Raw genomic sequence first — 26527 nt, 5'->3', positions numbered from 1 at the left:
TCTCCATGAAATATGGGTGTTTTTAGGAGCTGTACCCAGCAGGAGGGTGTGTGAGAAGACAGAAGGGACAGAAGAGTGTGAGGAAGCTGTGTGCTGAGAGACAGGGGAAACCATCCTCACTGGTACCAAGAAAGACATGAAGGGTTTCCTGGGGCAACAATGGGACTGGAAATGAGTTATACACAGAATACCACTAACAACTGGATGTGTCATGTTAGATCAGAGATAGTGAAACTGGGCTGAAAAGAGATTTCAGTGAATACACTGGCAGGAAAAAGATGAAAAATTATATAAGTTAAATACACGTGTTCCAAAACCAGACTGGAACAGGAATTAAATGCTTTTTTAAAAGTAGAAACTACCAGGTCAAAAACCTACTCACGTATTGAAGTTACTTTGATTCAAATTCAGCTTTTTAATGTTATGAACCATTAGCAATGTTAACATGCACAATATGCAGTTTTAATTAATCTTTTCAATAAATTGTATGTTGTGGAAGTAAAACTAGATATTAGACTATAAAGAGAACAGTGTCAGCACAATAGATGAACCTGTAGTTTTTTTAATGCTTGTCATGCTTCCTACCAAAACACATAGAAGCTTCTGTAAGTGCTAAACCTGCATCTATATTTTCCCAAAGTTCTCATGGAACACTCAGAGAGATTACCATGAAGTTATTTGAGATACTCTTCAGTTCATCTAGAAGTTATTTGTTGCTGTTCAAATGAGTGCAAATTTATTATTCTTTCAGCTTTGAGACCTTCTTGCATAGTAAAAATTAGTATAAACAAAATAACTTTTGAATAGGCTGAGATTTAAGTTGTTTTGTTTTCTGTACATTGAAAAGCGCGACATTTCTTTTGTTTTGACGGTTATAAGTCTCCAATCCTTAAAATCTTGACTTTTTATGTTAGGTTTTCTATGGATTCACATTCTGTGGCTGCATAGTTGCCATTGTACTTCATGACAGCAGCAGAACCAATTTCAAACATTCATTCACAAAATACTGTTGTGTCACCCAATATCAACTACTGACAGAGACCTGCCCAAACACTGAAGAATATAACCCTGAAAATCTTGACTGGAGCAATAAATATGTTACAAGTTGTAGTGTAAAAACATAAACTACCGGGACTCTGCATAGGCTGTGCACACCTCATGGTTAAGAAATACACATAGGTATCTCAGTATCCCAACAGCAGTCATACATAAAATTAAGAAATAAAAAGACACAAACAAGTATGTGCAGGCAACACACACACAAGAATTATTACCACCTGCTCCCTCAGCACCATTTCAACATCTTACTTACATAAATTGTGAAACCCGGCATCTCTGTATGCAGAAACAACGGAGAGTTACTTTATACATAAGTAAAAAATTTTGTGTATGTTTTAATCACCATATGATTTTGTCTTATGTTGACAAGAGAAATAAAATTTTGAAATGTATTTTGTCAGACCTCAGATCTGTACAACCTACTTAATAATTTGTCACACCACATTCATGAAAGATGAACTACTTGCCTATTTTGTATTAAAAAGATAGAAGTAGAACATTTAAATAAGGGATGCTTATCTAAATAACAGAGAAAACATAACAGTCATAGTCTTCAGATGGCATGTTAAGTGAACAATAATTAAATCACAAAATACAATGTTAATTTTCAAATCAGGGAATACATTACAGTGAAGTTATATTGTTATGATGATGGTACCTGAAACATGAAAATTTTATGTTTGTTTGATTAAATAGTAAACTGTTTTCATCACTTTGGTTTAAAAGTTTGCAGCATAACTGCCCATTCATTTACTTTTCAGCAACAGTCAAATGAATATGCAGTATTTACTGAGGTAGGAAATCACAGGATTATCTTATTTTCATAGTTCCTCTGCAAAATGATACCATGTCTCTCATTAAAACAGGAAAATTGTTTATGAACGGTGCTCTTCAGAACAAGTTAATCACATTGTGTGGTTGTTAAGATTAATATTAAGATACTTTATTGTCTGGCATCCCTTCCTGGGTGTGTCCCCTCCAGCTTTGCACCCTGTCTTGCTAGGTTGGGCTCTGGTTCACCGCTTGGGACAAGCAGTTTCAGAGTGAGTGTGTACTTTATTGTAACTGTATACAGTACAATGAAATTTTGTGTGCCAACCCTCAGAAATCAGCAGCAGAAAGAACAAAAAACAAAATGAATAAACATTCAATTAAAATGTCTGTGAAGATTCTCAATTATACAGTTCAGGGGGTATCTTAAAACAAGGGCAACTGGACTTGCATGTGTTTTCTTGAAGACATTTCACCACTCATTCAAGTGGCTTCTTCAGTTCTAAAAGACTGGTGGGAGTTTAAGTTTTTAACTTGGAACATCTGTGGGTGGAGCCCACTTGAGACTCACATGACTGGGGTCTGTTAACAACCCAACAATCACAATTAGTGGTACTCTAACAACTCATTAATGACTGTCCCTTGACTCAGCAGTCCACCTACACCTGAAGGACAAGGGACACTGTTCTTTGGACAACAATGTACACATTTTAGCCAGAGAAGACAGATAGTTTGAAAGAGGAGTGAAGGAAGCCATCTATGTAAAATTGGAAAATCCCTCTCTGAACAAGGGAGGTGGACTGAGACACAACTTATCAGCCACATATGACACAGTCTTAGCATCTGTCCCCAAAAAGTTTCACACCCATTTACACCTTGAGTCTGGAGTTTCTGGCCATTAATGGGCCGTTAGAGTACCACTAATTATGGAAAAACAGGACACCACCCAGGTTAATGTGAACACATCCTCTAATTGCAGGTGATTGTTGGGTTGTTAACAGATGCCGGTCATGTGAGTCTCAAATGGGCTCCACCCACAGATGTTCCAAGTTAAAAACCTAAACTCCCCCCCATTTTTTTTTTTTTTTTTTAGAACAGAAGAAGCCATTTGAATGAGCGGTGAAACAGCTTCAAGAAAATCCATGCAAGTTCAGTTGCCTTAGTTGAATCAAACCTCTCAAAAACAATCTAGCCATATAATATGTATTGCACATCCATACAATGAGGCAGTTTACTGTGACAAAGTATTTGGACTGCATTAGCAGCAGTTAAAGGTGGGGGGGGGGGAAATGTGCAAAGTCCCTTCAAAATCCTTGGTCCTTAAGTTTAGCAGCCTTAGGGAATAAATGTGAGGAAGTGATGGAGGCTACAGCTAGCACTTGTAATCAGTTCTCTGGTTAGGCAGAGAGGGGTGTAATGATGGCTAGAGCTCTGGGAAAGAAGCTGTTCCTCAGTCTATTGGGGCAGGATCTTATTGTCCTGAACTGTTTGTGGTTCAAACAGGGAGTGGCCAGTGTGTGAGATGTCCTTGATGATGCTGCTAGCCACAATCAACTAGCATAGATAATGTCCCAGTTAGGGAGCTTCACCCTGACAATGTGCTAGGCCACCTCACCACACAATGCAGATCCTTTCGCTTGGCTGCTGTACAGCTGGCATACCACGCAGTGGCACAGTTAGGATGCTTTCAGTGGTGTTCCTGTAAAAATTTAGCAACCGTTTCTGTAAGAGCTGGGCCTGTTTCAGCTTCCTGGGGAAAAAAAGAGTCTTTGTTGGGCCTTTACAACGAAGTGTGAGGTGCTGTAAGTCAGTGTCAACTGTTTTGACACAGACTCCAAGGAACTTTAGGCTTTCCACAATTTCCAGTGCTTCTCTATGTATGTGGAGGGGGAGGTGGTCTATCGCCTTTGTTCTCCTGAAGTCAGTAACCATCTCCTTTGTCTTAGAGGTATGAAGGACCAGGTTGTTGTTCTTACACCACTCAGCCAGGTGTTTCACCTCAAGCCTGTAGACTGTCTCTTCGTTGTATGAAATCAGCCCGACTACTGTGGTGTTGTCTGCAAATTTCAGTGTGGAGGGGGGTGCAATGGTGGGTGACGAGCATGAAGACCATAGGACTCAGCACACAGCACTGGGGTGTTTCTGTGTTTAGAATTAGGGTGGAGGAGGTGTGGTCACCAATTCTAACTCTGGTTGGTCTGTAAGGAAGTCCATGAGCACGGGGGGGAACCAAGGCCCAGATTATCCAGTTAACTGACCAGTTTGTAAGGGATGATAGTGTTAAATGGGGAGCTAAAGTGCACCTCACATAATTTTGTTCCTCTAAGTGTGTCAAAGTGGTGTGGAGAGCTATTGTGATGGCATCCCAGTAGGCAAACTGATGCTTATTCAGATCAGGTGAGATGATGGTTGCTATTTAATTTCTCTAAGCGCTTCATGACTATTGGTGTTAAATCCACTGGGCGATAGTCATTCAGACACTTCACAAATGATTTCTTGGGCACTTGAATGATGATGGAGGATTTCAGGCTTTTTGGAACAGCAGCTTGTTGTAATGAAAGGTTGAATACTTTAATAAACACCTCTGTGTGCTGGTTGGCACATGCTTTCAGTACCCAGGCGGGCACTCCATCTGGACCTGCTGTCTTGCTTGCATTAACTTTCTTCAAGGTGGTCCTCACCTGGTGATACTGTAGGACCAGTGTTGACTCTCCTGTGAGTATGTTGATGAATGGAACAGACCCCCCAATCTGGGTGGCCTTTGACTAAGGCTAAATTAGATTCAGTGGAAAGCTTGTTACCCACTTGACAATTTCAGTGCGTCTGAATATGTCATAACCGAAGATGCAGAGAGAATGATCAATGTCCACTCTTTCAAAAAATTTAAAAAGTCTACTGTCTAGTTAATAAAAGTAAACCATACATATATTAACAGTTGTGTGAAATGGAAAAATGATCAATGTCAATATATTTCGATTACATCCATCCATTTATTTATTGCGGAGATGCTTTTCTCCACAGCGACTTCCAATGAACTCTATGTAGGGTTACCCACTCACACACCTTATTCACCAAGGTGAATTACATTACCAAAGACGCTACTTCCAAAGGGTCACTCATCCATCCATCAGTGGAACTCACTCACTATGGGTGAACCTGAACATCATGTCTTTGGACTGTGGGAGGAAACCACCATTACCACAACCAGAACCCACAACACAGCAGGTGCTGTAAATATAGCCCAACATGAAAGAACTTCAAAGTCCATAGAATTAAAAACAAAGTGATCAGTTTGATAGTGATTTTTAGTATTGTACATGGTCAAGAGTAAAGTTGTTTTGAAAGGGTCAAGGAGAAAGGCCAGTGGGGGGAAAATGGAACAAGTGGCCAAAATAATAGACGAGAGGAGTGGTGAAAACTTGCATCATATTTCCAAATTGTGTGTGCGGGCAATCAAGGGTCTCAGAAGAAGAACCAAAAAACATATATGGTTAAGGTCAGAATCAAATGGCTCGAATCAATCAGCCAATTCCGGATTAAAAATAAACTCATCTTCTGTATTTTCTTCAAGCAATTGGATATGACCTCTACCTTTTCAGAAAGAGATCAAATTCATAATCCATTTTTTATCTCAAGAAAACCATTTGCTATCACAGAAAAATAAAAAACGCAGAAAGGGAGAAAAATGAGAAGGTGCAATAAAAGGAAGTGGCAAAGAAAAAGGGAAAAGAAATTCTATGTCAAAAAGAGGAGAGCAAATGGTGATATGTCAAATGCCTGTGACAAATGAAACGAGCGGTAGAGAAGATGCACGTGGGACACACACAGAGGAACTTGCAAGGACAGCTGCTGGAAAGCTGATGTAATTCACCAGTCATGTTGAAAAGTATGAAAGAAGCAACAATCACAGAGGAAAGAAAAGGGGGTGAATACAAATACAAACTGACTGCACTTCCTTGCTCTGTTTTCATGTGGCTGTGGCTCCTCCAGGGTTTTTCTTTCTGTTCACCCTCAGTTTGCAATTACTGAAATTTAATTTTCAGATTTGTATCTGGTGTTTATAGGTACTCTCATCTGTGTGCACATCTTTTGCATATACTATAGTGAAAGAGCAACTTAGAAAAGAAAAGGCCATTAAAGTGAATTAATGAGAACCCCAAAAAAATATTCAGCCAAAAGGAGAAAAAGCTGAGTGAAAATAGAGCTACACAAACCTAAGCAATAAGTTGGTTGAGATTTATATCGAAGGTGGCATATTATTCTTTATTATTATTATTATTATTATTATTATTATCATCACCACCCACAGGTCCTGCTGGAATTAAAATCTGAAACTGATCCAGATTTTGGGGCATATTATGGTTAAATTCATTAGTTTATTCCTTATTTATTTCATTTGCCACATTTTGGTTAGGTACATCTTGACTGTAGAACATTTCTTCATGCCAAATACATTTAAACTACTCACTGCTTTCTTCAGCATTTTAGGAGAACTATAGAATGGAAAAGGTGCAAATATTGTGCTTTGGTATTTATCCCGTTTTAAAGTTTTTCTACATTACGAATTTATATGGAGTGATGTCATATCAATTTGAAATTAGGTTTCCTCTTTGTCCTTTCACTGATGATGATTGTGAGTTGCCAGTCAAATTGTCCTGCTTTCAAATTTAATCTCATAAAGTCAGTTTTCTTCATGATATTATTATTGCACAAGCAAGGTGGCAGCATACACCTGTTCATTTGTTTAATAAAGCAACATCACACATAGGGCCTCTCACACACCTCTTCAGAAGCAAATAGAATTTTAAAATTGTTTGGGCATCAACTAGTTGGCCTCTTTGGAACTCTTAATTGCTTTGTGTTGCATTGAAAATTTAAATAAGAAAGTACTAATTGTTAGACTTCTCGAATAGCTGACACATAGCGCTAACTGGCAATAAAACTAATATGACTCACCTTTCCAGCTGTGATTAGTTGTGATTTAGTAAATTCATAGGTAAAGTTATTTTTCTATTTTTGCTTGTTATTTTGTCTAAATCCTGTTTATTTTTTGACTTTAGATTTATTCAAATTCTAATTTATTCTGCTGTACACGGAATATTTTTTCTAAATACTCATTCAAGACCTCCCAGCTGAAATTGAATGCTTAAATATTTTCACAACAATGCATATGATCTCAAATGCGGTTTGTATACAATACTTGTATTGGAACTACACACATTGACTAAAACTGCTTGTTCCTACCCGTGTCACGGAAAAATGAAGCTTACTGTGGTAACACGGTGCAAGGCTGAAGGGGACACACCCCAGACAGGACACCAGTCTGCCACAAGGCACCCCAAGCAGGACTTGAACCCCAGACCCACCATACAGCAGGCCCTAGCCAAAACTGCTGTATCACCACCCCACTATATCCCTCTGGTAGGAACTACAGTTTTAGCTACACACACACTTTCTGAACCGCTTGTCCCATACAGGGTCGCGGGGAACCGGAGCCTACCCGGCAACACAGGGCGTAAGGACGGAGGGGGAGGGGACACACCCGGACGGGACGCCAATCCGTCGCAAGGCACCCCAAGCGGGACTCGAACCCCCGACCCCCTGGAGAGCAGGACCCGGTCCAACCCACTGCGCCATCGCACCCCCCCCTCCCCCTCAGTTTTATCTAACTGTTGGTAAACATTCATTAGAATTGAACAAAAAGCAACAGAATGAACTGATAAGTACTTTATTTGTCCGACCAACACAGATCACTAACATATAGGAAGAACATACAGTTTACAGGTGAGCATGCAAAAGTCTTACGCTAGACAGCAAAGGCCTAAGAACAACACTGTCAGCTGAACTCTGAAACACACCAACATTAAACAGTAATACTGCTTGAAACACTGCAATTTCAGATACAAAACAGACTTACTTGACAAAACTTTGATATGCTGTAAACAGACACTGTAAGATACTCAGGGAAAAAAAAAACTGTTACAGAACTCTACACATACACATTCTACTACATCTACCCGAAAGACGCAAAGACCACAGAAAAAAGCAGCTGAATGTACAAATGGATACAGCTGAGTGTTTCCAAGAATAAGGACTACTATTTAGACTATTTTCCTTTAAGATGCAGGACACCTCCATTATACAGAAGTAATTACTGAACCATTATTCGTAGATGACCCCCACATTACATCAAAAGAAATTAAGTTATTGCACAAACAGCTCAAATGCCAAAGAAGGCATTTCATTTCAGACAAAGAAAAAGCTTTTAGGAATATTTTATCAATGTTAAAAAGCATTCTTAAATTATTGTTCACAAGAAAACCATATCATCTAAAAGGAAGCTTCTGGCAAATTCATTTAACTTATTGCTGATGTATAAATAAGTTTCCCTGGAGAGAGAGGATAATTTCAATGTGATGCTCAACATTTTTATTTTTGAGATTTCTTCTTATAAGGTCACATGGTTAATTTTTCAAATGAAACCATTTTGTTCATGAAGTGAGTTTCAGAATGGGTCTTTCAACTTTACTAAATGCTGAAAGAATGTCAACCTGTGTAATGTACATAAACTGGATATTTCTGGAACATTTTGACACTGCAAAACATGAATCACGACATAAAAACAATAATTATGATTGTTATAATGCATCAATATCTAATAAACAGAATACTTTTAATACTGTTAATAAAAAACTGGGGACAGTAGTTTGTAAAAGATATTGCAAACATCTCATCAATTCAACTCACTATCCCCTGGTATCATTTACATTTGAACAGAGAGGAGGAACCAGAAGTCTACTCATAGTACACTTTATTCATGACTCAAAAGTCATTCTTTCCATTAAGCTGCAATGAAGAAAAACTACATAATACAGACATCCTTCAATTTATTCACAGGTTAGAGCCTGTCAAAACCACACGTAAAGCTATTTGTTTTTAAAAACAACTCTTTAATTATTTATTAACAACAATAGCTTGTCTAGGGCAAGGTTGCAGTGTCTTGAGTCTCACCTAGAACCATATAAGGCAGGGTACAACCTGAATAGGATGTTAGTCTAACGCAGCAACACTGATTTTTTTTTTTTTTAATTAATTATTTAACTTCAACTTGTATTAAAATTAAAACTCACTTTAAATTATTGAAAAAATTCACTTCCACAACATCCCTTTCAAACTGAATTGTTGACCAAAGTTCTGATGTTCAACACCTTGTGGACACTTTCAGGTTTCTTTATTGTCTACACAATTAATAAGAACTTAATAGTACAGATTTCCCTCAGTTTATTTATGGGATAGGTCCTGTAAAAGTCTGACCTATAATTATAAACAATTAAATAGTTTTTAATAGTTCATAGACTTTTTGCCACGCCCACACCTCCGGGCCAACACGGAACACCTGGGACGCAACGCAGACTGCAGCATAAAAGGCTGCGTCGGACAACCAGCTGATGCGGAACCTTGATCTGCCTCCTCTTTAGCGACCTTCTCCAGCCATTTCCTGTGCCCGAACGCCTTCCCCGAACCCGTCCCTTGTTCCCCCGATCTACTGCCTCCTTCGGATCATCGACCTCTTGCCTGTACACTGACCTCGCCTTTTGGATCCTCCCTGTTACGACGTTCGCACCTCGAAGACCCTTTGCCCGTCCTCTGACCTCCTCTCTTGGATTTCCCCGAAGACACCACGATTACCGCTCTGCACTTGGGTCCGCCGCTTCCCTCAGACGCGACCATGACACTTTTTATATGAACAATTTTATTGATTTTAACCTGCATTAAAATAAAAAATGACGACGACAAATAAAAACGACTTTGCTCAATAACCTCCAACTGTGTGTATTTTTTGCCTACAAATTTGTCATCCTTATCACCTTCATTAAAACAAGGAGAGCCAACTGGAGCATGTAATATAACATCCATCCAATAACATTTAATCCCCGATATTCCCTTTTCTGAGTGACAGTTTAAGTGTGTGGCATTTACACAAGAGATGGTAGTAAATTTGTGGACTAGCCGATTTGGTAGTCTGCTGTTTGGCGTGCATTGATCCCTTTGAGTTCGGTGACTCACATCAGCTGATATTGTTCTTTAATGTCGTGACCCTTACGTAACTGAGTATAAAAACTACGTTTTAAAAATTTTAATTTGTTTCATGTGTACAGATTCTGAGGAAAGAGTGTGCTGTATAATATTTTAAACTGATATAGCATTAGAAGAGTAAGCAAAACAATGTGCATGGGGCAGTGCTAATGTCTCACTACACCTGGGTTCGAATCCGATTTATGTTGAGTTTGCATTTTCTCCCCATGTTTGCGTGGGTTTCCTCCTCGTGCTCTGCTTTTCACCTTTCTGCTTTCGGTGTGTGTGTGTGTGTGCAGCCACCCCATCTCTAATGGACTGGCTTCCCATCCAGAGTGTACCCAGCCAAGCCCAGTACCCAGTGCTTCTTGAAGACACACTGGAGTGTCACAAGCCTGCCTAGTGATAAGCAATGGAGACTAAGTACAAGAGTAACTGTTTTCTGTAAAGAATACACACATGCAGATATTCTCGATTTGAAGGTGGCTGCAAAACAAACTCGATTCTTTGTATAATTGACCATCTATATGTGTCCCCTGGAGAGCTCATTTCTTCTCAATTTTTTCACGATTTTCTTGTATATAATGTCTTTTGATCTGCTGAAGATTTATTTACATGGAGGTGCTCCAACAAGGATGCATCAGACCACCTAGGTGGAGTCTCCCTGGCCAGATGAGGCCCGGCAAGTCTTGGGACTGTTGTGGGTCAGGATGGAGATCTGTGTGCTGAACATGTTGCCATTGCTGCCCACACAGGGCTGCTGGAATTTGGCACCAGTGCCAAGGAACCTCTGCAAGTGCCACCTCCTCCATTTGCGCCTGATCTCAGTCTGTACCTGGACCAGTGAGGGATCAAGGGATCATCAGTTACCCATTTCAGCATTATCAAAAATAGTCTCAAAGCAGAACAACACAAGGGTGGAGGTCTTGGTTATGTTGATGCTTTAACTTTTGATCCAAGTCATTATTTTCATAAGAATTAATGGCATGGCTTCAGTTCAAATTCCCTGTAATGGTGATGGCATGGGTATTTTAAACTTTAATTTGTAGCTAAAATGTTGAATGTTCCTTAAGTATTATCCTTTAAGTCATGTGCTGAAAAGAATGAATTTACATGATTTTGCTGGAGTGTGACTCGGGCAAAAAAATACAAAAAATATTAATCACATTAATAAATACAATCTAAATAATTAATACACATTACATAAAGAAAGTAAAAATGCATTTACAGCATACATTTACATAATATGCACAATTAGTATTTGCTCTGCCTTAAGAGACAAATTTATGTTGTTTTGTTTGCCACATTAAGCAACGGATGACATCTGGACAATGTAGCTGATGAATGCAGATATTCTAATGCATTATTAAAGTGAAACATCAAGATTTTTATACATTTACATTTACAGTGCTGCTTGAAAGTATGTGAACCTCTTCTGTACCTAGTTACATGTTGCATCATATTCATATGTTTCATCATCTGTGTAGTAGAAAAAAATGGAAGTAGTTCAGGTGCAGAAATAAGAGAACCCCAACTTCCATTAGTTAAACCAAGTAGGCAAGTAGAATCAGGTGTGTAAATCAAAATCACTTGTTCATTTTAAGATTTAACATTTCTATTTTATGTCACTCAACAAACATTTACAATTGCTTGTTCCAAGCAGGACTGCGGTGAGCTGGAGCCTAACCTGGCAACACAGGGCACAAGGCCGAAGCAGGAGGGGATACACCCTGGATGGGATCCAGTCCACTGCAAGGTACCCCAAGGAGGACTTGAATCTCAAACCTGCCAGACAGCGGGCACTGGCCAATCCCACAGTGCCACTGCGACCCCAATTTTATATTAAGTTTATTTTAATGTTTCGTAGAACAATAATGACCATTTCTCTAGAGTTCACATACTTTCAAATATCAATGCATAATATAGTGATTGTTTTAAATCCGACTTTGCTGCTTTGTATGGATAATAGTCGTAATTTAAAAAACAAAACTCGAGAAAAATGAAAATGCATAAATAAGTAAACATATTTACCTCTCCATTTAAGAAACAGTACAGAACAGCTACTATGAAACCCTGAGGAGGAAAAAAATATTAGACCATTAAAATAACAATAACATCACCCAGTTGTAAACACAACCGGTAATTATTCCATTTAAATATTGTCATAAGTGATAATAAATGTATTTTGGTCAAGTAGCTTTGAATATAATTATAAGTATTTCTGTACCATAATATATTGCAATAATATTTCACTTTGGTATTTTCATGGGACCTGGTGGAAAACGTAGAACTGCTGCTTTCTATGCTGTTAAAACCAATTTATTGAGAATAAAAGCAAAATTCTTTGTTATTCAAGCAAGAGTTATTTCAGGTCTGCACACACATTTATAGAAATAATCAGATTAAGACCTTTCCTTGTGGTGCACCAGAAAGTACAGTACACTTGGAAACAGATACTTTTTACACATTTTGATACTTTAATTCAACACATGCTCAACACATGTTCTCATGGTGTGTAGGTTTTCTAAAACAGAAAATTGGCAGCTCAAGAGATTGACTTTGGTCGATGATTGCAGAGCTTTGACAAAACAAAGTAACGTCTTAAAATCCCAATCTGAATGATGATCTAATAGGTTTTATTTTGTTTAATTTTCTATGTTACAAAACTACTAGAATTAGTAAATCATAGAATTACAACAGGACTAAAACTGCAGGAGATTTATTTACATACCTGGAAGGACCCCAGAATAAGATCAAACACCAGTCTACATGCAGTCTTTATGTAGTCAGGAATGAATCCAAATATTATATAGTTTATCCCAAAAAGTGGAATCAGAAGCAATGTTGATTTTGTCAACTTCCTGTGCAAGATGGAGAAAAATATTTAAACTTTTTCTGTGTCAAGGAGATGTCTTCACATTAAGAATTACTGTCAAGCAGAATCTTTTAATTGACAAGTGTTACATTCTTTTTTATTTCTGATTTTATTTGTCTGAAACCTATTCGACAGCCTAAAACATTGCACAGATTAAAATGTGCTCCAAATGTATAGGAATGACAACAATGTCTAGGAAACATTTGTATTGAGGGAAACAACCACTAGCTGTTAAACAACCCAAAGACCCAAAGTAACTTGTTCAATTGAGTTCTGACTGGTTATTATCTCAAAATAAAAAGCAGAATTGAGTGTTATGAATAAATATAATCATAGCCGCAAACTTACGAATATTGATTGGTTTCATTGCGTCCGATGTCTGGACAATTTATTTTCTGTTGGAGTATTCGGATGATGCAGATGAATAGAATGAAATTAATCTGCAGTGAATCAATGGGAGAGCAGGAAATTTGGTCATAACATCAAATGTTCAGTCTCTGAAGTGAAGGAACCAGATTTTCATAATACATCAAAGCAAGATCATCAGCATATATACACACACACACACACTTTCTGAACCACTTGTCCCATACGGGGTCACGGGGAACCAGAGCCTAACCCAGCAACTCAGGGCATAAGGCTGGAGGGGGAAGGGACACACCCAGGACAGGATGACAGCCTATCGCAAGGCACCCCAAGTGGGACTCAAACCCCAGACCCACTGGAAAGCAGGACCCGGTCCAACCCCCGTGCCACCGTGCCCCCGGCATCAGCATATACAATGCTGTGGAAAATGTATTCAACCCCTTTGTAGTTTTCCATTTTTTGCAGCTTTTAAACATTTGATCAGATCTTTTTGCCAGTTCTAGTAGTACATGAATGAAAACTGAGAGAGAAATGTGGTGCTAGTTTTGCTTTTGTGTCATTTCCTTAGTGTGAAAGGAAATAGGTGTGAAGGACTTTTCCCCTTCACAGTCAATTTCAACACGGCCACACTCCTTAACAAATACAGCAATCAGGGAGGCCTTTGGTGCGGTGCTGCTGCGCTTCCAAATCGAGTGGAGCCAGTTAAGCTGATTCAGGCACAACCCAGTGTGAGAAGGCCAAGAATAGGAAATGATGATATATCCGGTCAGCCTGGAGATGCTTAGAATGTTTTGGGAAGAGCTGGAGATTCTTTGTACATATAGGGAAGTATGGTCTGCCCTGCTTGGTCTGTTGCCCCGCCACTCTCATCTGGATAAGCAGTTTGAAAATGGAAGGAAGGATTTATCTATTATGAGCTACTTTCATGTATTGTAATATATGGATATTTGTGGCCATATCTTTACTTTAACTGGGATCTTACAGGAAATGTAATACTAAAAACAATACAATAATATTGTTCCAGCTATACTAAATAATAATATAAGTATAAACCAGTATAAACAGTGAGAAAAGGAAGACATAATATTTATAACATGTAAATGGACACTTTCATATTGTATTATTAGATCTTATCCAAATAAGCATTCTAGAGGAGGATAAAATAAAACATTTTCCAGTAGGGTATTGCTAATTTTGCTATGTAAAATTTCTTGCAAAGACACATAAATAATTTTTTTTTTCAGCAAAATTTGGAGCATATAGCATTTTCGATGCAATACATCATAGACAGCCTGAACAGAGAAAGTTCCAGCGACGTAAACAGTATAGTACACCTTATAGTATCTCATCATAGTCTCAAAAAGGAGACTGCATTTTGAAGACCCATTTCTCTCCCTTTCTGCTGTCTCAACAGGGTGGAGAGATTTTATCATTACAAGAACTTTGTTTACATTTGTCACATACCGGAATATAAAAAACATTAGATAAAGCTTGTCCAATGTGAAGTATACAGAAATGCTTCTGAAAAAAAAAAGTGTCTCTGTATTTGAATAAACAGGAGAAAAAATCTCTGGAAAAATGATGAATGGAGTGTCTAAAACATCAAAAAATGAAATCCATGAATCTCTTTGTGACTCATTTGAAAAGCAGCTTTAGACAAATTCCATTTTTCTAAAGGACAAGACTAGACTTTTAGCTATGCAGACATTTAGTTTAAATTGAAACATTTTGAGACAGAACAGAAAATGTTAAACAGAAATCAATGTTTTTCCTAAACTTGTAAGGATGTCATTTAACTAATAATTTAACTAGTTAAGTGAAAACTTACCAGTATGGATGCTAAAATTGGGGTTTTGATAATCCACCAAAAGGAGTCAGAAATTTCAATGATATCCCAGCATCTGGAACAGAAGTAAACACAGTAAGTATAAACACTTGTTTAAAGAATCACCAAAATGAAAAGATTAAAATATATAATCCTTGCCCATATGTAAAAAATATAGGGTAAAGGATTGACGCCATGATAACAAACTGTATTATACAGTATTTTGATACTGGAAACAAGCACTGAAAAGGCTAAGTGTATGATATATATTATAGTAATTTTAAAATGTTTAAGTAAAAACTGCACAAACATACAGTATTTATATTTAAGCCTGTAACAACACAATTTTGTGTATGAACTTACCCCACATCATTGAAATAAACCTTAGTTAAGCTCCATGCAGTGATGAAAACTGTTGGACCACCTATAAATATCAGTATAGCAACTAATCAGAGACACCATTGTGATTTTGTTTTATCAATGTGTCTTACACCAAAGATAAGTCCCGTTAGACACGTACCCCAGCCAATCAGAATGTACCACCAGAAATATTTCCTTTCTGAGAAGAATGATACAGACAACAGAGCATGAAGATACAGTCCTTCAACTAACAGCCAGAAGTAGCTCGCCATGATGCAATACTGGAAGAAGACAATCGCTGCTTTGCACCCAACCTACCAATGAAAATAAGATAAAAACACAAAGTGAGATTGTACAGGAAACTGACACAAATGCAGTCCATAAACCTGAGTTTTTTTCTTTATGAATATTGTTTCACATAATTATGAAACTATTATTAAATTACATTTATATTATTAATTCATTCAGCAGATACTTTTCTCCAAAGCAATGTACATCTAAGACAAAAAATACTATAAATGCAATATATCAACAAAAGGAATAAACTTACAATATTAAGCGGTCCCGTGCTAAAGCATAGACAACTTTTAATGTTATCATAAAATCTTTGTTTAGCAAGTTTACTTCACTCAAGGGTGCATCTTGCCTGAGGAGTACCAGCCAATGTGTGTTTTGTCCAAATGTATACAACCCAAGGTGAGGGTGGTCTTACTTCAGCAAGCCTGACGAGGACAATGTTTTCACGACAAAGAGCTGGACACTGTCTCAGCAGCTAATATCACAGTAGTTAATATTTGTGAAGCGTGGTGTTAGAAAATGTCGCGAAACCCTAACACTGATGGCACACGGTTGCAATAGCACTAGCCAGTGTTTGGAAATACTCTTGAAAATATGTAAAATTGAGCTCTTTCACTTACGGTGCAGCAAATGGATCTGTTCTTCTAAGGATGGAAGAAGTAAATCATTTACTGGACTGAATTTTGTTATTGTTGCATGGCAATCCGCCAGTCAAAAGTATTAGTCCTTTCATATTTTGCTGTTTAGTGCATACAGTGGTCATGACAATATATGTTGGAAAAGCTATGGTATAAGTGTTTTGTAAGTCCAGACATTACTCAAGATTTTTAATAGGTGGGAGTTAGGCTGAGTTAATGTAAAGATCTGAAGAAAGATCCCCAAAAAAATTCTATAAAGGAAAAATATCATCCAAAACTCTCACTAAGAAATGTTGCCATTAAAAAAACTGACACGAGGCAGTATGGACATATTTTGCAAAATACACTAAGAAATAATAACATTAAGCTTATACCTAGCTAAAAATCTGCTAAAGATCAATAAATGTAATGGATATTAAGACATCTAAAATGCATGCAGTTTTCTTACCGTAAACATTGATTGTTTGTTAGCCTCTTTACGGGGTATAGTCCTGAGAGTAATGCTAAATTGTTGTCTTGAAGTAATAAATATAAATTCACAAAGGCATTGTTTTGTCCTTCATCAACACACACACACACACACACACATTTTCTGAACCGCTTGTCCCATACAGGGTCGCGGGGAACCGGAGCCTACCCGGCAACACAGGAGGGGGAGGGGACACACCCATGACGGGACACCAGTCCGTCGCAAGGCACCCCAAATGGGACTCGAACCCCAGACCCACCAGAGAGCAGGACCCGGTCCAACCCACTGCACCACTCCACCTTCATCAACACCTTATGTCAAAATCCAGCAGGACACCTTTTGGATTGATATTATTTATTCATTTAGCTGACACGTTTCTCCAAAGCAACTTACAATACTAAGCTGCTTACAGCTATTTGCCCGTTCATATACAGCCGGCTAACTTTTACCGGAGCAATTTAGGGTAAGCACCTTGCTCACAGGTACTACAGCTAGAGGTGAGATCTGAATCTGTGACCTTTGGGTCCAAAGGCAATAGCAATTCTAACCACTACACTACCAGCTGCCCTTAATAGGAACTCAAATATAGTGTCTCAGAATGGTCTCAATTAAAGGCCCCACCAAAGCTATTTTAACTGGTTCATGTTTTTGTTTCCAGCAGGCTGGATTACTGTAATGCTTTATTGGCTGGTTGTCCATACCAGACTGTATCCAGGCTACAGTTGGTACAAAATGCTGCTGCGAGAATTGTCACTAGAACTAGGAAGTTTGACCATATAACACCGGTACTTAAATCGTTAGATTGGCTCCTGGTCGCTTATAGAGTTGTTTATAAAATCCTACTTTTGACCTATAAGGCAATACATGGCATTGCTCCGGCTTACCTTTGTGAGATCATTAATTTTTATATCCCAGGACGATATCTCCGTTCATTAGATGCAGGTTACCTTAAAGTACCTGTGATCAATAAGACCTCAGTAGGAGGTTGCGCCTTTAGTTATAGAGCACCACTGTCAGAAATGCCCCGTCTGTTTCTGTTTTCAAATCCCGACTAAAGACTTACATGTTCACTCAGGCATTCCACCTCGTAATGTAATTCCACCTGCCTTGGTTGTTTTTTTATCACCTTTATAAAAATGCATATTAAATTTACTGAAGTAACGAATTACTAACTCTCTTCTATCTTCTCGTTGAGCACTACCTCGCTACATAAGAGCTGAGGAGGCTGACCAGTGGTTTACAGATGAATTCCGTGCTGACAGAGGATGATGCCCATCTGCCATGACTATCGAGACGTTCCATGCCGAGCTGGGGATCCAAGATGCCATTTACCGACATTATCATTATTACTTGTTACACACTGGCTTACAAACTGTTACTTTCTAGAATGCCCAGGAGGGGTGGGCAACCACTGGCCCGTGGACCCCCAGAGGTTTTTTTCTCCCTCAACCTTCAGTTGGGAGTTTTTGTTCCTTTGCCCAGTGGCCAGCAGGTATACTTGTAGCTCTATAATAAGTTCTTCATTATGGAAGCTATTAGTCGACTGTCTTCTTTGTTTGTATCTGTTTTTCTTGCTTTATGCCTGTGTTAAAGCGCTCTGTGTCACTGCGTGAGAAGAGCGCTCTATAAAAATAAAATAAATAAATAAAATAAATTTTCAGGCATTCCTCAAAGAAGACAAGATAAATGTTCAAAATAGCGACGAGATACAGAACAACAACCAGTTTGCTCAGCAGTCTGTTTTGAAGTCCTCGGGGTAAGTTTTGTTTTGTGACTGTGCAGTAAAAGTGAATTGTGCTAAAAGGGCTATATATCCGTGTCTGGCAGCAGCCTAAGCTTTGCCCCAGCTGCCTGACAGATTTCATCACCAAGTGTTAATCACCAGTCAGGGAGATGGGGGTATGGTTTAGGCTGCTGTCTTCCACAGACTGTAGTTGTTGAATTTTTATGAGCACTCAAACTAATATTTGCATGACACTTGAACTTGCACAGTTTGCATGTTCTCCCCATGTCTGCGTGGGTTTCCTCCTTCAGTCCAAAGACATGCAGTTCAGGTGAACTGGCAAAACTAAATTGCCCTTAGTGTGTGAATCTGGGAGTGATTGCATATGTGTGTGTGTGACTACTCTGCAATGGACTGGTGTCCTCTCCAGAGTGTACCCCCCCCAGCCTTCTGCCCAAAGCTTCTGGGGTAGGCTCCGTATCACGTGACCCTGCTCAGGACAAACAGTTGTTGAAATATGATGGAAGAATGATCTTCTAGTATATTATGTCCTTCTGTTTCACTCACAACTCAAGAAAAAAGAATTTTTTAATCCTTACCAAAATTTCTCCAAAAAAAGCAAACATATACTACTTTACTTAGTAGTTAATAGGAATATACTCATTACTATTCTTTCAGTCACAGAGGTATGTTGGGTATGCTGACTGACATTTATTTAAGAGAGACAATTGGTTAGTACTGGTGAGTTTTCTGATTCTGATTGTCTATTCATTTGATAGTTAATATCATTCTCATAAATAGCACAAAAGTTCTTTAAAAGTTTATTTAAAGGCACTGACTTACTAATTTGGAAGAGCAGTTATAAGATTCCCCAACATCATATAGCACCACGTCCTTAATGAAGACAGCAATGGCCTTCAGGATGAAGGACACAAACAAATGTATATGGATGTAGTTTCTTGTGCAGTGCAGCTTCCTGAAGGAAGAAGAAGGCACATGCATTCAAATGCCAAAGAAACAACACATTTCAAATCATTAAAGTAATACTTAATTCAAACTTTTATCTAAAAATCTTTCATTTATGCACAGTATATACACACACTTTCTGGTCACTTTGAAAAGGTACCTTTTTACCCAATCAACTCGCCTCTGCCACAAGGCACCCCAAGCAGGACTTGAACCCCAGACCCACCGGAGAGCAGGACCTGGGCCAACCCACTGCGCCACCACAGCCCCCTCATTGAATACAGGAAATGGCAAAAATTGTGAAAAAAAAAAAAAAAAAGACTTTGAACATGGCATGACTTTAGGTGCTAGATCAATTAGATCAGCACCAGTTCCAGAATTTCAGAAATGGACACCCTCCTGGGATGTTCATGCACTAAAAAAGTCAAATTTACAGAATATAGTGCACTAAACAAAAAGGTAACCAGTTAGTAGTAGTCCAGTGGCCTAACATACCTCATTAATTACAAAATGGCAAGACTCATGCAAGCTAAGAGGCAGCCCCAAATTCATAAAGTAATATTTCAGTACTGGTACACAAGTTGTGTGCAGAAGGACATCTTAGAATACATAACTTAAATTAAAGTTGGTTTTAGGCAGTGAATTTTTTTCTTTTTTTAAAAAATTGGAAGACAAATTGAAGGAACTACTTACTACTACTTAAGCTGGTAGTAGCAAGGTGTATTTAATAAAGTGGCCAAGGAGTATGTGTGTATACAGAGGGCTCATTGTTCAAAGGAAGGAAAGGCTTACATACTGTATTTTTCAAACAGATGGCTCATAATTAGGAAATTAAAGTTGGGTTTAGGCAGTGAAGTTTTTTAAGAAGAATTGGAAGACATTAAATTCAAGGAGCTACTTACTACTACTTAAATTGTGCTGTATTTACGTGGCCAGCCAACAAAGATGAGAGTATTAACTAGAAGAGGAATGTTTCAAATGAACTGACTGACTGGATAGCACTATGTAGAGAGGTTTTTACCGTAGGAATTTGACAGTTTTAATTTTAATGCAGCTTGAAGTTAATTGACTTTAAATATTTGGTTGTTTTTTTTACTAATTGCAACAATATTCAAGATTTTTCAAACCCTACCAAGAAATGAATCAAGAGATGTCTGTACTATTAAGCTTTTGTTGTTTATGACTTAGTGGTAAAGGTGACTGCACCTTAAAAACCCCTAAAGCCACTAAATGAGCATATAACAGTACAAAATGAGCCCTCACCTAAAGATGCACAGTATTATAATTGCTGTGGTGAGAGAGATCAGGGAGACACTATGACCAATGGTGTAGCCAACCTTCACTGTCCAGTAGAATTTACCCTGGGAAAAAAGGACAGAAAGAGTGACATATTTAAGATGTCAATCAAAGGTAAAGCCAGTGCCATCCAAATAGATCAATTTAAATTTAGTATTCTAATGGTCACAGGGGAGACTGCATTAAATCTATTACAGTTTCCTGATACCCTTAATACTACTGTTAATGTCAGTTTTCCCAACATTTTCCTAAGTAGAAACCAAGTAGTTAAAAAGCTGTTCTGTTTTTGGATCCCAAATTGACACAGTTTATAGAATATGTAGTTTGTGAGCTAGGTTGGAGTTTACAGTGCAGTCACTTTATACTACAGGTGTAAAATTTATCCATAATTTGGATAGGCTGCAAAGGCAGAAAGTTAAATTGAAAAGAAAAAGTAAAAACGCATTGTTAGAAATGTTATAAAATATGTTGGTGTTATCATTGTTATGCATACAAATTTTAATTTTGGTACATTAATGCAATGTAGGTGAACATATTTTTCCTGGAATTTATTTTATCCATAAGAAATAATTTGAACCTCTCAAAAGTGAATTTTGCTTAAAGGGTGACAGTACAGAACAAATTAACCCTTTTGTGAGGGACAGGTATGTTAGTATAAGAATATAGGTAAGGGGCATAGTTATTTTTAACTTTTTTATACTATATAGTTATTGAAACAAAGTTAAACGTATTAAAAGTTAAATAGTTACATTTTAAAAGAATAGTACAATAAAAGAACAAAAGAATAGTAACTGGACCTCTCAGCTGAACACTAAACCTCTCATGGGATTTTGTTTCCAGCTATAAAAACATGGACAATAACAGTGTTGAAGGACACAATTTATGCTCATATAAAAATAGTCCAATTTACTGCTCTGAACTCTGAATTATAAGGATAATCCTTGGATTTCACTTTATTGGCTATCTGCGGTTTAGTCTGGAACAAGACTCCCTTTAAAGTGGTAATTTATTACCTCTTGCTGTTTTCTTATTACTGTTGATCAGTTAAATGAAAACCTATCAGTCTGCTCAACAATGTTCAATGTACAATGATAGAAAGTTAGAGATGTAAAAGGTTGAGCTGGCTGCGTAAGGAGGAGTGCTGTTCATACTAAAACCTGTGGTTAAATGAAACTGAAATAGGTTACTGCTATATTGCCAAGTAATATCACCTTTAAGTGTCAACAAAATTATCTTTCTAATTGTTATTTCAATGAATTTCCTCAGAGGGGGCACAAAGAGTTAACGACAAATTAACTACTAAAACAAGCAACAAATTATTATGGACAAGGGACAGAAAAGCACAGCACAGATTCCTCAGAAGCAGGGATGAAAACATATCTTATACAAGTGGTTCAACGTACTAATGGAATTCAGTGCTGAAAGATCAAGCCAAGAGTATGAAAATGAAATTATTTATGATACTGTTACATCAGAAATATCATGACACCAGATGTTTTAAAGACGAACTATGCATTTATCAGAAATAGCATCCATTTGTGAAAATCCAGAAATTGGTGGGGAAACTGATCTGTTCCTATAAATAGGTCTGTACTTATTCTGTGTATGACATGTAAAAGTGTGCAAGATACCTATAATTAAACATACTTACCTCATCAGCAGTGCTATTGAGGTTATAACCACAATTTAGAGCAATGCTGATAGGATGCAACTCTGTCCAACCATCAGATGTGCAGGTCTTGGAGAGATTGCCTGAGGAGCAAAACAGATACTTCAGTCATACCGTATACTTCTTTAAAGATTAATAGTTCATTACATCATTAAAAGTGTTGTGAAATAACAGCAATAACAAAAAGATGAATTTCACCTGCAATTTAGCAAAAGGCATATTCTTTAAGAATGAAAAGATAAAAAAGATCAATGTATCATTTCTACATTTGTAAAACTTCCATCCATCCATCCGTCCATCCATCTGCCCATCTATCCATTCATCCATCCATCCATCAAATCATAAAAATTTTGTAAGACCATAGTTTTATAATTGTTTGTCTATATTATTTAGTATATTTAGTATATATATATATACTGAATATATATATATGTATAGAGAGAGAGAGAAAGACACATACATATCTATGTATTTTAAGAAAAGAAGCACATTTCCAAAGTATATTAAAGTGAGTTAATTTTTACATTTAGATTTAACAGGTGCTGTGAAGTCAATACATAATATAGCTATCCTTGTATCGTGCTGAAAGGCACAACAGCAGTGCTTCTCCTGGGTTGCACTGTAAAGAATGAATTCACAAAAGTGAATCTAGTTCAAATATAAATTGTTAGGTTTGAACTAGATTCACTTTTTAAATTTATTCTTCCCTGCTGTGCATTGCCAATTCATCTGTGCTCCTCTTTGTTCACCAGCTTCACACCTGCGGCACTGAGCATGCAAACACCCAGTCCTGCTGTGCTCTAAACACAGACATCTGTTATTTATTCATTTAAATTTTAAAAATGTATTTAGTAATTTATTTCAAACAGAATGACCACCCTTTGTCATGTATTATGCACTTTCCACACAGGAAATGCTTTCGCACCTATTTTATTTCTTCCATTTTCTTGTGCATAATACACCCATTCCTTGCACAATGAGGTTAATTCATTCCATGAAATCACCGTCTGGCACATTCCCCTTGTGACGAGGACAACTTACCATTATTTCTTGCAGTAATAATAAGTAGTTCTTAGACAAAAATACGTGACCTAAAATTTTTTATTGTACCAGAATTAAAAGGTATTCTGATATATGACACTGATAGGACCAGCTTTCCATCCATTTTCATTACCCACTTGTCCTGGTCAGAGTAATAGAGGTCTTAAGCCTATCCTGGAATAATTAGGTGCGAGGCAGGGTGGTATACTCTGGATGAAACGCCAGACTATCACAGGGTTGCCGCATGTTCAGTCACCCATCGAAACACTAAGAGCTATTTAGCGTAGACAATTCAACTGAACTGCATCTCTTTGGACAGTGGGAAGAAACCAGATCATCTGGAGGAAACTGACACACACACACACAGAGATAACATGCAAATTTCTCACAGACTAAGCCAGATTTATACCTACACCTGTACAGCTCAGGTGCTGTGAGGTGGCAGTGCTATAGTATAGTAGTGCTGCTGTAGTACCATGAGTAAGGTCTTTACCCTGAAATGATACAATTATCCAGCTGTGTATATGAGTAAAGCATTGCAAACACCTTAACACTGCAAGTTCCTTTGGAAAAAAGTGTCAGCTGAATGAATTAATAATAGTAATAGAATTGAATCTGTTGTTCCAGCTGATGTTCGATTAATAGGAATTTATGGTGTGATTCATTATAATGTTCGGTCTTTGTGTTCTGCCTTTTTTTAAATGCTTCCTTGAGTTTTTATTTCTTTCCTTCTTCTTATGTTGAATGATGACTCTTAAGCTGCAAACTGGTTTTGCGTTGTTGGGAATCACCTATTTTGTGTCAGGACATGTATGAAAGTATAATGACAATAAAATGAGTAAAACTCTCATTGTAGGTAAAAAAATACACATTTTTATCGACTTAGGGAGCTTGCTTTTGTCAGCTTATGGAGCTAATATACAGCAGCACCATGACATAATTTATGTACACTGTGAGCATAAAGTACAGTGTATTTGTGTTGACTGGGTTCTTCTTAGTTCCCAAGGCTTGTAACCACTTGAAGAATAGCCATGTGTATCTTCATGTTTAAGCATTGTTAAGTATTGTTCTTTATTTTCCTTAAATTTCCAAATAAAAACAATCTCAACTGGTACAAGCGACGCCCCGTCACAGTAAAAAAAAAAAATTGTGGATACTTGTGTGCAGTACAGCGTACAAACAAACTCAAAACAAACACCAAGCTATGAATAATTTAAAAAATATTTTCTATCATATGTGCACAATACTGAACCATTAACACAAAAGGTGCAGTGTTAACCGGAGTAACTACACTCCTGCATGTTTGGCAGCTGATGTCACATTCCATGGGCACTGCTGGGAAGATGTGTTTGAGAACAGTCAGTGTCATACATATAAGTTTGTATGACTAAATGTCAGTTATAAATACAAAAGAGCTATTTGGCTGATCTGCAGCACACTTGGGAAAGTTTACACCATGCCTGCCCCCCTTGTTAGAAACAATAACGTCAGACTTTTTTTATTAGAAGAGCTTTTCCCGTAATATTGGAACTTCCAAAAAGTGACGTATAGAGTGTCTCGTAACGATACGCATAGCATCCAATGCGACAAACACAAAAATTTGAAAAGAATGTGGTATCGGAGAAACTTTATCGCATATGCCAGTGTCCTCTCAGAAAAATAAATAACCATCAAATGTCAAAGAAAGTGAGCAGAATGCATAAGCTTTCAGTACTTTCCTTTGGTCTGCTGATGACCAGATGTAGTATATGGAATTTCCAAAATGCTTTCCTCAACCAGCAAAACGGTACTGTGTGAGAGAACCCGAAGGTTGTCATTTCTGGAATTTTTTGTCAAATCTAACTTCTCAAGCATATGATCCCCAGCACATTTTTTCCTAAACGTATTTTGGAGCGGGGGTGGTGCAGTGGGTTGGACCTCATCCTGCTCTCCCGTGAGTCTGGGGTTCAAGTCCCGCTTGGGGTGCCTTGCGATGGACTGGCATCCCGTCCTGGGTGTGTCCCCTATACCCTGTGTTGCCAGGTAAGGCTCCGGCTCCCCGTGACCCCGTATGGGGCCAGCGGTTCAGACGATGAGTGTATTTATTTAGTTTTTGGTCTTACTGAAGAATACTGTTTACTGTATCACTTTTTAACGTAGCTGTCCAAACCCTTCTATCTGACCGAATCACATATTCAATGTCAGTAATAGAAGTGTTCATTATAGTGTCCTAAAAAGAACATGTCAGTCTTGAAACAAAAGATCAGGCAACTGTCGCCCTTGTCATTAAAAAGCGGTCTGTAAGTTATTTTTTTAATTTGTATCCATCACCATGATCACAATGTATGTAATTTTACTTCTAATACATGACTACCAAACAATCTGAAAAAATGCACAGAACTGAGAAAATCCACCGGTTTAATTTGTCAGAAGCGCAGACCGCGATTCCTGCACGAGTGCAGACACACAAAGAAATTCATATAATTACCGGGGTAAATATTTATTAGAGTTATGACCATTTAAGAAACAAAGCCTTTTCAAACAGCGAGTTTTGCGTTCGGTGGGAATGCTCTTTCCTGTCATTTGTGTTGTGATTTGGGGGTGATTTATGAGGAACACACGCTGGATGTAAACATCTGTGAGGTAGAAAGTTCAAATATGTCAGCGTGTGTGGGGAGGTCACACAGGAGGTTCGACACGCTGGCACTCTGCAGAATCCTGCATCAGTCAGCCTTCCAGACCACTGAATAATAAGCTATGTCTACATGGTTAAAAGAAAAAAAACGACTTCTTTTAGTATTTCAAACTAATAATATTAATGAGACCTCCAGGTTTTTTTTACACATTTCTTCTTATAACAACGTGTAGCTTCCCTCCTGTTTAAAAAAATGACAGTCATACCCCAAGATACACCAACTCTGACTTTACAAGGATCACATCTTCTACCCTACTTCCAGCTACAAAGAATTGTTTTGCATTTATGAGGATCAGATTATGATTTACAGGTATAACTAAGAACATGAGAGGCTTATTCATCAGAGGTAACAGTTCTCACGGGCACCTGATGATTCTAATCCTGCAGGCGAATCCCTTTTTGAAATCATGTAGGTAGGAGGG

The 26527-nt window shown here is 37.9% G+C and overlaps 1 protein-coding gene across 1 annotated transcript in view; it reads right to left on the bottom strand.

The window, feature by feature from the left end:
• Positions 1–9574: 9574 nt before the first annotated feature.
• vipr1b (vasoactive intestinal peptide receptor 1b) overlaps positions 9575–26527 on the bottom strand; it is a 32870-nt gene continuing 15917 nt past the window's right edge. The window contains exons 4-13 of the mRNA XM_018760841.2: positions 22373–22473; positions 20689–20786; positions 19303–19435; positions 15493–15646; positions 15336–15396; positions 14976–15048; positions 13130–13221; positions 12638–12767; positions 11938–11979; positions 9575–10741 (exon numbers count right to left, since the gene is read on the bottom strand). Coding sequence (XP_018616357.1) covers positions 10556–10741; positions 11938–11979; positions 12638–12767; positions 13130–13221; positions 14976–15048; positions 15336–15396; positions 15493–15646; positions 19303–19435; positions 20689–20786; positions 22373–22473 — 1070 coding nt within the window. The 3' untranslated portion in view covers positions 9575–10555. The remainder of the gene's footprint in view (positions 10742–11937; positions 11980–12637; positions 12768–13129; positions 13222–14975; positions 15049–15335; positions 15397–15492; positions 15647–19302; positions 19436–20688; positions 20787–22372; positions 22474–26527) is intronic.

The sequence above is a fragment of the Scleropages formosus genome, chromosome 2 (assembly GCF_900964775.1).
Source record: "Scleropages formosus chromosome 2, fSclFor1.1, whole genome shotgun sequence".
Classification (NCBI taxonomy): Eukaryota; Metazoa; Chordata; class Actinopteri; order Osteoglossiformes; family Osteoglossidae; genus Scleropages; species Scleropages formosus.
The sequence above is the reverse complement of the archived record's forward strand: the minus strand, read 5'-3'. Positions and strand labels throughout refer to the sequence as shown.